This window comes from Propithecus coquereli, unplaced genomic scaffold, assembly GCF_000956105.1.
Source record: "Propithecus coquereli isolate 6110/MARCELLA unplaced genomic scaffold, Pcoq_1.0 Scaffold89, whole genome shotgun sequence".
NCBI lineage: Eukaryota > Metazoa > Chordata > Mammalia > Primates > Indriidae > Propithecus > Propithecus coquereli.
The window spans coordinates 2014436-2027667 of record NW_012155173.1 but is presented as its reverse complement, the minus strand read 5'-3'; the positions used below and the strand labels follow the sequence as shown (position 1 = coordinate 2027667).

The window sequence follows — 13232 nt, the reverse complement described above, 5'->3', positions numbered from 1 at the left end:
CCAAAGGTGATTTCTCCTAACACGCCAAATACATGTGGACCAGTGACATCTTGCTCCCTGGAAACAGAACCTCCCACTGGTGACCAGCTCCAGTGTCACCTCTAGCCCACAGTAATCGAGCAACTTCAGTTTTAGGATGTGTCATTGGTGTAAACTTCAAAATTCTCCTTTAAGTAAAATTTTGCTTGTTTGTATCACATCCGGCAGACGCTTTTACTGTTGAGTCGTAAGCGAAGCGTGACTAAGAGCCTGCTATATATGAAAAGTTCCCCTCATTGTTTATTTAAATGCCACTATTCCCATTTTATAGAAAAGGATGCTGAGGCTCAAAACAGCTGTGCGACATCCCCAGGGTCTCACCAACAGTCCTGACATGACAACAGGGCCAGGATTTGAATCTGCCTCTTCAGCTCAAGAGAAGGTACCAAGACTCTGCCACAATGGGCATCGGCAGAGTCAAGTTCCTCCCCGGCAGGCTCCCTGAGCACTGCTGTCAGCCCACGGAGGAACTGAGCCCGGGTTGCCCGACCCAGACGTGTGCGCAGACGCGTGAGACACGGACGTGTATGTCTGGAGCCCCTGCACCCGTCCAGAGCACTTTGGGGAGCTGAGGGGTTCAGGGCAGTTACTTTGGCCTGTACAGGGAAAGTGAAGACCCACTTCAACGGTCTTGCTGACCAACTGTCCTCAAGAAGGAACTCACGAGGGACACTTCAGACCCTCTTTTGCTGAAGAGTTCAGGGGCAAGGCTAGGATACCACTTGTTTTAAAAGGTTTAGGTCAGAGCCTATGCAAACGCTAGAAACTCTGGCTTCTGAAGTCTATGGGATGTCATTTCATGCAGTGGGAGTGACACGGTCTCTGATTTGGACACCCAGGATTCAGCGTTACGACACTGTGTGGTTTCTGTGGGCGTAAATCCGGTGCTTTTTCAAGTTATTCTGAAACATTTCTGCACGTAAGAGTTGAGAATAATTTGAGCCTTTTCCTCTGCATGGGAAAGTTATCAAAATGATAATAATAATCCCTTATGTATAAATGCACTTTACAGATTACAAAGCACTTTCATGGATAATCATTGCTGGGTTTAAAAAAAGTGAAATTAAGGGAAAATATCAGTAAATGGCATTTAGCTATTAACATCTACCCTTACGTTGTAGGTGTGAAACAGGTGAAGTGAAAGGATTTTTATTAGAATTGAAATCAGGTTCTTGAAGTTCTAACTGTTCCTGGTTATCAATAAGAAAGTCAATGCTATTTAAATTAAAAATGAGGTGCTGCTATTTATGACTTGGTAAGCTGTAAAATGCCTTTCCCACCCTTCCCAATGGTCCTGTGCCCCGTTGCTATTAAATTTTAGATCCGCAGCTCGTATGGCTCATACAGGGAGAGGCAAAGAAAACCGACTAGAGCAAGAATAAGAAGCTAATTTTGTTTCAATGCCATTTAGTGAAAATACAGTGGAACCCCTCCATCTTACCATGTTTTGGTGCAGGGTTTAAGAAGGCTCAGACCATATAATGGATTTTGAAATTCCTGTTCCCCCCGAAGGAATCAGAATGCTAATGTGTCAAGGTCATCCTAAAAAAGCTGCCCCACCAGGCCACCCTGGCATAAACAGCCACCAAAATCTCCCCGCAGTGCCATGAGCTCTCTTAGGACCTAATCTCTCCTGGGGAGATCGATAACTATTAGAGAATCAATTTTTGAGGAGTGAGTTTATTGCAATTAATCGGACCAGATTGCAACTAAAATCCATTGCTTTCCTTAGGGTTGGAGAAAGGAAGCAGCCGTGTACACGTGTGTACCAGTGCACACGTTACATGGCCACTGTTGTGTTTGAGCTGCTCAGAGGACACCCTACCGCTTTCAAGCACTAATCAGTGGAAGCCGCACCTGGCGGGACTGGCCCGTACAAACTGCAGGTGAACTATTCTCAGCTGAGTCTTGCCAACAACTGCAATTGGCCTTTCACAGTGAAGAACACCCTCGAGAACTCAGCAGGGCAGGTGCCATCCAGCCTGACTCAGGTTATGACAAATGCTCCTTTCGGGTAACGTGTCCTGCCGGGCAGTGGCGCTCAACCTGGGCTGCACGGTATAACCCATCACCTAGGGAACGTGCAGGCCGTCTGTGGTCAGGCCTCCAGCCCAGCTAAGTAATTAAAATCAGCATCTCTAGAAGTGGGGGCCCCAGTACTGCGTATTATTGAAAGCTCCCCAGGTGGCTCTAATGTGCAGCCAAAGGTGAGAAGCACCAATGTCGGGCGATGCTAGCAATACTGGGGTTCCGGCCCAGGTGGTGAGGAGCCTCAGCGGAGGAACCTGCACAGCCCACTTGCTCAGGGCAGTCAGCACCCTCCTCGTCTTGCGCCATTGCTGACAAATGCTTTACCTGTCTGGGAGCCTTTGGGTCAATCTGATTTGTCAGGGGGTCTGAGAAGCGCTATGTGAGGTGCCTGTCTTTGCTTTTTCTGTCTAAAACATAGGCACAATGGTATTGACTCAACCCTTACTTCGCGAAAGCCTGGAACTTGGTAAAAACCAAAACAAACAACATGCCCAAGTGAAATATCGTTCATTTCTGGGGTGAGTCCATGGAGGGAGCACATACGCCCCCCAGCTGTACCCCAATGTAATGCCCCACTGGGTAGGTGGGAATGGAGAAGAATTGTATCTGTTGCAAATATGATAGAACTATCTTTAAATTGGCACTGCAAATTTTGAAACTAAAAGCTTACACTGTAAGAGCATAAACAGCATGCAGAAAATAAAAAGGAAGCAGCTCCTACCATGTCCAAGTTCCCTGCGGCCCTCTTCTCTTGCATTTTATTTTTCCTCTGCTTGTGGATTTCCAAGAGAAGCCCTACGTGAACTATGATGGGCAGGTGGAGATCCCATCCCTGAGGGAAAATGGGTTCTTGGAGGAGACTTCCCGGATTTGAATAACAATCAGTCAGAAATTCATCAGCTGAGCCCCATCTGCCAGATTTTGAGCCACCAGTTGCTTGGAGGCTGATATTTATACAATGAAAATATGATCTATTAGATTGTTTAACAGGTGAATCTCACTCACGATGTTAACAGGTTCCAAGAACTTAACTTACCTGACCAGGACATGAAGCAGGGTTAGGAGGCAGAGTTGATAGAATCGAATGACGTAAAAGATACTCACTGGCTCTCTCTTTTCTTCTTAAGTGGGTCCATGAGGCGCAGAGTGTCTCTGATCACAGCCACCTTCACTTCTTCATCAACAAGGCTGGGGACATTTTCAAACACCCCTGGAGAAAGCTTGAATGGGTAAGGGTTCTGTGTCACAGTGGAGACCATGACTGAGGGCCAACTGGCTATCAGCCTCTAGTCCTCCAGCTAGCTCAAGGGGTTGCATTATTAAATTTTGCCTATGCTAATATAAAGAAGGTAATTTTTAAAGGCTGCCTTTATACTACCTTAAAAAGGTCAATTTCCTTTTACAAATCAACAAAATACATGAAGATGAAAAATAGCACTATGTTTTTCTGACTATCAAAACGATACATGCTCACTGCAGAAAATTAAGAAATAAAGAAAGGGGTTAAGAAAATTCAAAGAATCCAAATAATCCCCCCAAACCCAATGTTAATATTTGTTGTATTTCCTCCCAGTTTTTTTTAAAATACATTTTGGCAGCAGGGGGAGAGGAAGATATAAACCTACTGTTAAACCTACTGTTTATCTTAGTGATTCAAGCATGTCGACATGGCTAAATCATATTCATAGAATTTCAATTAGTTCATCTCCTGAGGCTAACTAATTAGTTCTTGACAAAACTGATGGGAAGGCTCAGCTGCTTCGAAGTTTCCAGACCTTAAAAACTGGAAGAGTGGCATGCCGGGAAATTACCATGGGTCAGATAGGTCTTATATTAATAGACCATGTTCAGAGCACAGCAAAACTAAAATTATTTGACTGGAGCAGAACTTTGCTGTGAAGAGTTGAGGATGATGAAGGTTGTTTGGCTCAGTAAACGTGAGAGTAGGGACACTCAGTTTTATGGTAATGGAGTCAGAGATGTTCAAATACTTACTTCGTGCTCATGCTCGATTCTCATGCTGGGGTTTGCATTTACTTCAAGTAGTATAGGCTTCAGATTTTTCATTAGAAGAATGTCAAAGCCTAAAATCTGGACAGGATAAACACAATTCAGAGTTACGTCCTCTAGCTGTAATTTCTATTCGGGAATTGAGTATGGTATTAGGGTCATTAAGGTGAAAATGAAAATAAATTCAAACTCAGCCCCCAGGCTTGGCCCTGACCATGGCTTCTCTCGTCCACAGCCCCTCTTCCTCTGGGGGTGCTTGTCAGACCAAATGGACAGCAGAGAATTGTATGGGAACCTTGACAATGGGATGAGTTCCCATAGTGCATTTCTGCACTACCTGTGTCGTCTGAAGTGCTATGAGATGCTGACCTCTTTCTTCTCTAACAGGTTTTTTATTATGTTGAAGGTGAGCACTAGTCCATCAATTTCTCCCTCTGCCTTTTCTTCTGGTCTCCTCTATTAACTTGCATCTTTGCTAGATCTCTGACAACCTAAGGCTGCTTTTCTTGTCCTGGGGTAGACATCTGTACCATGTAAGGACCCCTTTCAAAGCCACTGCATCCCCCAACCCACACCAACCGAATCAGAAGCTCTCAAGGTGGAACCCAGGCAAATATATTTTGAAAAAAACAAATCCCCAAGGTGATTCTGATATAACCTCTTAGTTAAGGAGAAGGAAATACTGATTAGGCACCTACTAGGCACCAATTACTATACGACGCACTGATTATACATAATCTCATTTAACCCTCAGGACAGTGTATATGAGGAGGGGTCATGCTCTCCATTCCACAGAAGCAGAGACTGAATTTCAGAAAGACCCCAAAGTCTTGGGGTCAAAGTGGATTGCCCCCAAGACTGCCTAGCTAATTAGTGACAGAGCTGGATTTTACACCCAAGCAGGACTGACTGCATAATATGTGTGACCCAGTACGAGACGAAAATGCAGGGATCTTTGCTCAAAAAGAATTAAAAATTTCATGCTGGTAACAACAGAGCATTGAACCAAGCTCAGAGCCCTTCTGAGCACAGGGCGTGTGCGACTGACCTGCACCCAAGGCCAACTCCAGCTCCACTTGTTGGATTCCGATCCTCAAATCCAGCGTCCTGCCCCAGCTGAGGCTCTGCCTTCCAGCCACTCTGGATTCTCTCGATTCCTTACAAACCCTACGATCAGGGCAAGCCACCGTGTGCATCTTGTTCTCTCTGCCTGAAACAATCCTTCACCTGCGTAACTTCTCCTCATCCTTGAGCTCGCTGCTCCTAATTAAATTCCGATTCGGACTACAAGGACTTCAGGTTCTCAGGAGGACTCTCGTTATCTCTATAGAAGTGATAACGCAGAAAGTTTCTAACATAACGATAGCACCCCAAAGTCACAAAAAAATAATGTGGAGAATAAAAGAGAAAAAGGAAAAGATATGGTTGTAGACTCCCCTCTCCCGTGGATTCAAGAAGAAAAGATGAGGGAAATCCATTTACTTGTCTGGATAGAATATGCGTTAGTTAGATGATAATTATCAAACTGTAGCTTCATCCTTATTAATGAAATCGGAGCCCAAATGACCATTTTGGGGGATGATTCAAGATGAAGTTATTTTTCAGTGAAGGGCAATAAGGATGAGAAGTTGGGAAAAGTCATCCTTGCTCTATTTTCCTTTCTCTGGTCACGAAAAGAAAGGAATGGAAATTCGGTAGACAGTGCTACATGTGTGACAGATCTGCTTAATAATATATGACAAGGGGATGTGAGTGATGAGGGCTCTTAGGGACTCTGGTGACATCATCAGTCTAACTTCAGACCTGGCCCCAGACATGTGATGCTGAAGAGGCCACAGAGAGTGGCAGGCTGCAGGGCCCACGTTTACCATGCTCAGTCATCAACTCTGACTCTTTGCTGTGGCTTAGAAGTTTGGATTGTGCTTTCTCAGCCTGGTGGACTCTTCCCAGCCCAAGGCTCAGGGGTTTCGTGCATGTAAAGCTGAAGGGATGCCGGGAGCTGGAGCAGGGGCAGTGAAGCCTCATCAGCCATGTTGGCCCGCCCCCACCAGAGGCATAATGTAGGAGCTTCGAGAACCTAAACTTGGGAGCATGTTTTTGAACATGCTGGGTCTTGTACACGAATGCTTTGGAGTCAGAAAGGCCTGGGCTCCAATCCCAGCTCAAGCGGGATGACTTTAGGTAAGGTGCTTAGCCTCTCTGAGCCTCCACAACCTCATCTGACAAGTGAGATTACAGCTGCCGTTCAAGGCTATTGGTAACGGAGGCGAAAAGCAGGACCTAGGACCGTGCTCCCATACGAAATGTATTCAGTAGGTGCCAGCTCCCCTTCCAGCTTCCTGCCAACTCTGCCCACAAGAAACGTCATTAGCGTGCTTTGGAGTCAAGAGGAGCTAATATCTCAGTTCTGCCTGTGACTTGCGTGACTATAGGCAAGTCAGTCAGCAGCTCTAAGCCTAAGTTGCCGCATCTGTAAAATGGAAATATGAATGGTACGTACTTACCTTGGTTCATTCATTCATAAAATATTGATTGAAAACTTCTATGTCCCAAGAACTACTCTGGCTGCTGGAAATATAATAGTGAACTAGACAAAGTCTTTGTCTTCTTGGAGCTTATACTCTAGTAGGGGAGGCAGAATCAAATAAACACAATGCAATGCTAACTAGTTGGCACAGGGCTTGACACATAGTGCTTAATGAAGGCCAGGTTTACTCTATATATATTTTTTACAAGTGCAAGGAAATACGAATGATTTTGAAAAGTTCAATGAACTGTGTAGCACCAATGGATCTCAGGAAACAGAATCTCAGAACTGGGAGGAGCTTAGAGTTGATCTTGTCATAAAATCCCAGAATGTCCCAGCCAGCAATCTCCCAGTCAGGAATTTGCTTGGTCCTGTGTTTTTCAAAATGGGGTTCTTTTTGGTGGGCCCAAGGGGAAAGCCAGCCAGATCAGATCAACGTTAACCTATTTTATGTACTGGGGTTTCCAGCGAAAAGGTTTTACGTTTTTCTAAATCACTAATCTAATCTAACGTCTGCTTTGTGCAGACCAGGAACCTGCAGCTTAGAAAGGGAAACACCTTTCTCCAAATCCCCCCAACAGCCGGTGGCAGAGCAGGAATTGCCAAACAGAGAGATGGGTCTTCAATCATGTGACACTCTGCCTCCCTGAGTAATTCAATCAGCATTGTGCGGTGAGCGCCTCCTCCGTGAGGGGTTCCCTGGGGGACTTAAAGATAACTGTCCTTGAGCCCTGACCTTTAGAAGCTTCAAATCAATTTGGGGAGAAAGGGTCCTGAGCTATTAATGATTAATACAGATTCACGCAGAGGCTCCAAGCTACGTCCCAATGAGGGGGGTCTCTCCTGAGCCCCAGACCCACGCATCCCTCTGTACCAGACTATTCCCAATCAGAAAGTCCCGGGTTCCTCAAATTCAGCACATCCAAACTCCCTGTCTGTGGCCAGCAGTCCCTGAGATGGTCCCAGTGGTCCTCACCTCCTGGCATTCATGCCTGTGTGCAACTCCCTCCCACACCCTGGCGTGTAGGCTGCACCTGGTGACTTGCTTCTAACAAACAGAATAGGGCAGAAACGATGGGATGTCACTTCCGATGGTAGGCTCTAAACAGACGGTGGCTTCCATCCTGGGGCTCTTTCTCCCACTCTCTTGCTCGCTCACTCTGAGGGAGCCACCTGCCTTGCAGTGAGCCGTCCTGTGGAGAGGCCCCCGTGGCAAGGAACTGATCTCTCCAGCCACCAGCTGGGGGACCTGAGGCCTGCCAGCAGCCACGTGAGTGAGCCTGGAGGAGGGTCTTTCCCCAGTCAAGCCCTGGCCGACACGTGGACTGCAGCGCTGCCAGAGCCTCGGAGCAGAGGCAGTTGGCTAAGCCTGCATTCCTGACCTCCGGAAACTGAGGAAATGGATATTTGATGTTTTAAGCTGCTACGTTTGGGAGTAATTTGTTATACAGCAAAAGATAGCTAATACGGGCCGGGTGCGGTGGCTCACTCCTGCAATCCCAGCACTCCAGGAGGCTGAAGCAGGAGGATCGCTTGAGGCCAGGAGTTGGAGATCAGGCTGGGCAATAGGGAGATCCCATCTCTACAAAAATTTTTTCAAAAATTAGCTGGGCGTGGTGGTGCGTGCCTGTAGTCCCAGCTACTCGGGAGGCTGAGCAAGGAGGATCACTTGAGCCCAGGAGTTGGAGGTTGCCGTGAACTATGATGATGCCACTGTACTCCAGCCCTGGTGACAGAGTGAGACACTGTCACAAAACGGAAAATACCAAAAAACAAATTTAGGAGTCAGCAGTGTGTAGCTGGTATGTAAAACCACGGGGCTGGGTGAGATCCTTTAGGGAGTGATTGTAGATACAAGACAAATTTGCAAGGACTGGGCTGGGGATCTCCAACAATGACAGGTCCAGAAGAGGAGGCGGAGACGCAGCAGCCAGTGAAGAAGGAGGGAAGGAGGAGGGTGAGTATGTGTCCCTCGCCTTCTGCTTGGCAAATCCTTCTTCATGCCTTAAGCTCCAGCCGAAGCAGCTCCTCTTCCGGGAAGCCTTCCCCGACTGGGTCAGGCAGAGTTAACCACCCCCTTTTCTGTGCTCTCCCAGCACTCTGTGCCCTCCGCAGTATTTCTTACAAGAGACCGCAATTCTCACACCTGCACTGTGCACCCCTTAGGTGCAGCGACTTTGTCTTATCCATGACCACATGCCCACAGCTAGCTCAGAGCTTATCTCAGCGGCTGCCAGGGAATGCGTTAGAGTCCAAAGGAAGAAAAAGCTTAAATATCACAAGTGGTTCAGGAAGACCTTACAGAGAAGGTGGGACTTGAGCAGTACCCTGGAAGGCCTTGAATTTAAAAAAGCAGTGAGCACAGGAGAGAGCATGCCAGGTTGGCCAAGACAGGGGAGAACAAAAAGGCAGAATTGGGAAAGCACAAATTATGTCCAAAAGACAGGAATTGAATCTGTTTTGCAGGACTGCAGGGCTCAGGAAGGGTACGGGGAAGCCAGACCGGGGCCAGGTTAGGAGGTGACAAACGCCAGGTGAAGGGCTCAGTTTTCAAACTATGCTCCTTGGAACACTGGTGTTTCAGTTTAGTTTAAAGTGTGAATATTTCATGGTTTCCTATAACCTCAAGGCACTTCGTCATAGACAAATTTGAGAACTATTGTTACAAATAACAATGTAATAATCATAAAAACTGTCATTTATTAAGCGATTGCCATGTGCTAGGTACTGTGCTAAATGTTCCACACAGCTTTCCCTTATTTGAGCTTATAGCTCTGTATGGTAGTTACAAATATGATTTCCATTTGCAGATAAGGAAACTGAGGCTGAGAAAGGTTAACTTGCCAAGTGCACCAGCTAGAGTTTCTGGAAGGAGGAAGCTGGGATTGGCTCAAACCCAGGGTGTCTGACAATCAAATCTAAACCCTTGGCCATGACGCGGCTCCTTGGCCTCCTCCCTTTGGGGTGTCTGGGCTGAAGGGTACGGAGGAGGTCAAAATGGAAAAAGAAAGAGGAGAAACATCTTAGGATTGAGGAACGGTGTCTCTCCCAGACATCTAAGGGAAAGTAGCATGGGACGAAGAGAGAATTAGACACAGAAAGCTAGAAGAAGATACAGACCGAGCAATGGAATTGGGAAAGAACGTTTGTGGCAGCTGAGCTGAAACCTTTTCCTCTGCATGTGTATTTCTGCCCGATGAATCATCTGCACCCAGATGGACCTCGCTGTTTAAGACGGGGTCACACTGGTGCCCTCAGGAAGACTGACATGAGAATATATTGCTGAGGGCTGCCTGGGCAATGACAAGGGACAGGGTGGAATGACAGGGCAGCCATGTTCCTAGGCAACAGATTACAGGAAACCTGCCCACAGCCTGAGCAGTGCCAGCAGCTGCTCCGGGCCATCACAATTTCCCAAGTAGTTATTGTGGCTATGATTGGAAAGGGGTCACAGTCACATGCTTAAGATAAATGTAATTTTTTTGGCCCAAGCTTATGTTCTGGAATGCTGCAATGTGAGCCAAGCCCAGGCTAAAAGCAAGAGGGGCTGCATGGCAAAGAAATAATTTATCGCATCTGCATAGAATATTGCAGTTTGCAAAGCCCTTCACAATCTTTATCTCATTGGAGGTGGACAACAACCCAGTGAGGTGGGTGAGGAAACTGAGGCACAGAGAAGTTAAGTGACTTATGGAAGATCACACAGCAAGTTGATAGCAGAACCATCCTGTGACCCTAAATCTTTGGGTTCCAGGTCAGTTCAGGTTGACCCAAACTAACTCAAACTGTCAAGTGTTCCAACAAGAGATGAGCATAAAGAAAGTAAGAGAGGACTCCAGGAGAAAAAGATACTCTTCTCCTCTCTTAATCGCTGTGTGTCTGGAATGTACGGTAAAACAAATTCTAAACATCTGACACTTTATACCTTGCCAAAGCATTTTCACCTACGTGACTTCACTAAACAGGCAGGTAGGGAAGTGAGAGTAGGCCATTTTTACAGGGAAAGACAGAGACTGAGGGTGGTGAAGAAATTGCCCAGGGTCACACGACTGGAAAGAGGAAGAGCTGTTCCTTGAACTTTCCCTCCAGCCCTGCGCTCCCCGTCTTGCCGCAGGCCTGGAAGCATTTAGTGCACTGGAGCAGTGGGAAACGGTCACAAGGCTGTGGTTCCATTTGCTAGACATGATCTGTCCAAACCAGTGGCCCCCTGTCTGCCCTCCAGATCCACCCGGCGGCTGTCCATGCAGCCTGTCCACAGCAAGACGCGTAGCAAAACAACCGTCCCGGCCCTCCACCCTGCCACTCCGACCATGCCAGGGCTCTGTGGCTTGGCCATGCATGCTGGGCCCAATGACACTTCTGGAATAGCTGTCACTGTCAAACAGATGTGGCCACACAGTCCCCCGGGATGACCCCTGGATGCGTCCACGTTGCAACTGTCTCCTCTGCCCTAACTTTTTGATGGCTCGGATCAGGACTTGATTTCTCTTGTCCTACCTCTCAGTTGTGCCCACTTATCTCTTCTGATGTTTTAAAACATCTACCTGACGGCTGAGCTGGACATTTGCCTGGGAACCAAGGGTCTGGGGTCCAAGTGCCTAAGGGTAGATCTCTGGATGACAGTTACCCCTCTTGGTGCTGATCACTGTCTGAATTCCCCACCAGAGGGTTCCACCAGCCTAAATCGCGCTGGCGGGGGCCCAGTCCATGGGGTAGCCTCTCTGGGTTTGGGGCTGCACTTTGGGACCAGCCCACTCTTCTACTGTCGAATGAATGCCCCGTCCATTAGAGACGCCACCCCATTCCCTCCCTTCTTGCTCCATGAGACTTGTTACCCTCACGCCATAGATGGAAACAACCAAATGATAAGTGTGCGTATTTATAATGGAATACACAACAGTGCAAATGAAACACACCAACGACCCCCACCAACATGTGTGGGCCTGTGGAACACCGCATGTAGTGCAAAAGAATGTTGCAGAAGACATCACACTTTATAACAGCATTTTTATAAAACTCAAAAACAGGCAAAACAAAACAATTCTTGCTTAAGGATACATTCATGCATTTAAAATGTACTTTTTAAAGCAGGAAATGATAAACATAAAATTCAGGATAATGGTTACCCCGGGGGTGGGCAGGGAAATGGGCCGGGGATGAGTGTTCCCTAGGAATCTGGGGTTGGGAGGTGGGTTTGGGATAATCATTTTGTCATTTTGCCATTTTGCTTCTTGGCTTACAAATATGTTCCACGTGTTCTTTATTTTATTTATCAACTGCTACAAAATAACTGTAAGGATTAGGTGGAGAGGGTCCCAGAGGTGCCCGTTCTTCTCCTCTCCTCCCCATTCCTAGCGGCAGCAAAATGTGTGTCCACGGAGTGTCTGGACGCCATGTCCCCACCACCCCCACCGTCACAGCCAGTGACTTGCAAGAAAGCGCTACCTCACTCCCCGTTTCCTTCTCTCCCACACTCCGGCTCAGCCACTATGTTCTGAAGACAATTCCCACGGAAGTCCCCAGCCATTCCTTGTTAGTAAATGCAGTGGACAGTCTCGGCGCTGGTCTTGCTTGACATCCCAGCAGCATGGGCGCGGCTGACCTCCGTCTGCCTCTGCTCTGAGCACCCCTTGCTCAGCATTTCGGGCACCGCCTCTCCTGAGGTTCCTTCCATATCTCAAGACACTGCTCCTTGGCCTTCGTTGCTGGTGGCCCTCCGCCGCCTGTCCCTTAGTCAAGCGGCGGTGCCCACAGAGGGTCTTCTCAGGCCTCCTTTCACCCTCAGCCGCTCATGTGTTCAGTCGCATCCGAATGATGAGTTCTCATCTCTGTCTCCAGCCCAGAGCCCTGTCTCCTCAACTCCAGAACCAAACAGCCGATTGAACACTCAGCCTCTCCACTTGGATGTCACACAGGTACTTAAGTCCAAGCTCCGCCCTTCCGCTCACAGCCTGGTCCTCTCCCCACCCAGGCAAGTACCCAGGCCACCTGCGAGTCACCTCGGTTCCTCCCCGCCCTCCCTGCCACCATCTCTCCTCTCTCCCCAGCCCCACCCAGTCACCAAGTCTAGCCCTTGTACCTCCTTACACAGCGCTCAAACCTGCCCCTTACCTCCACCGCCACCAAGACCTTCCTACCCAAGCCAGCCTCCTCTCTGGCTCGTACGAAGGCCGTGGTCTCACTAGGAACCTCCCTGCCTCCGGCCTTACCTCCAGCCTTCTCCACGCTGCAGACACTTGGTCCTTTGTAACATGCAGATCCGAGTGGACCTGTCCCCTGCTTAAAGTCCTCCAGAGGCCCCCCTTTCTCCAGGCTCCCCACAACTTGGCCTCCACCTCCCTCTCGCACCCCATCGTCCCTCATCTCCCTCCAGGCCTCTGCCCCAAACCCTCCCTCCCACCACCCTGAACCTCTTTCAGCGCCTCAGACACACGTGCCTCCCTCTTACCTCTTGGGCCCAGTGTGTCTCCACCTAGAACACTTCGCCTCCCCCACCCCCGCCCAGTCCCACCTGCTTCATCTGACGCTTACGTAAGGGTTCGGTTTAGCCGCCGTTTCTTCTGGGAAGCCGTCCCGCTCCCACCCAGGGAACATCAGGTGGCTCCACAATCTCACAGCACCCTGT

At 48.2% G+C, this 13232-nt stretch overlaps 1 protein-coding gene across 2 annotated transcripts in view; it reads right to left on the bottom strand.

Moving 5' to 3' along the window:
• The window catches only part of TTLL11 (tubulin tyrosine ligase-like family member 11), a 237765-nt gene that overhangs the window by 139094 nt on the left and 85439 nt on the right, over nucleotides 1-13232 (bottom strand). For both annotated transcript variants that reach the window (XM_012664401.1, XM_012664400.1), the window contains 2 exons: nucleotides 4066-4161; nucleotides 3175-3290 (listed from right to left, as the gene is read on the bottom strand). In XM_012664401.1, coding sequence (XP_012519855.1) covers nucleotides 3175-3290; nucleotides 4066-4161 — 212 coding nt within the window. The remainder of the gene's footprint in view (nucleotides 1-3174; nucleotides 3291-4065; nucleotides 4162-13232) is intronic.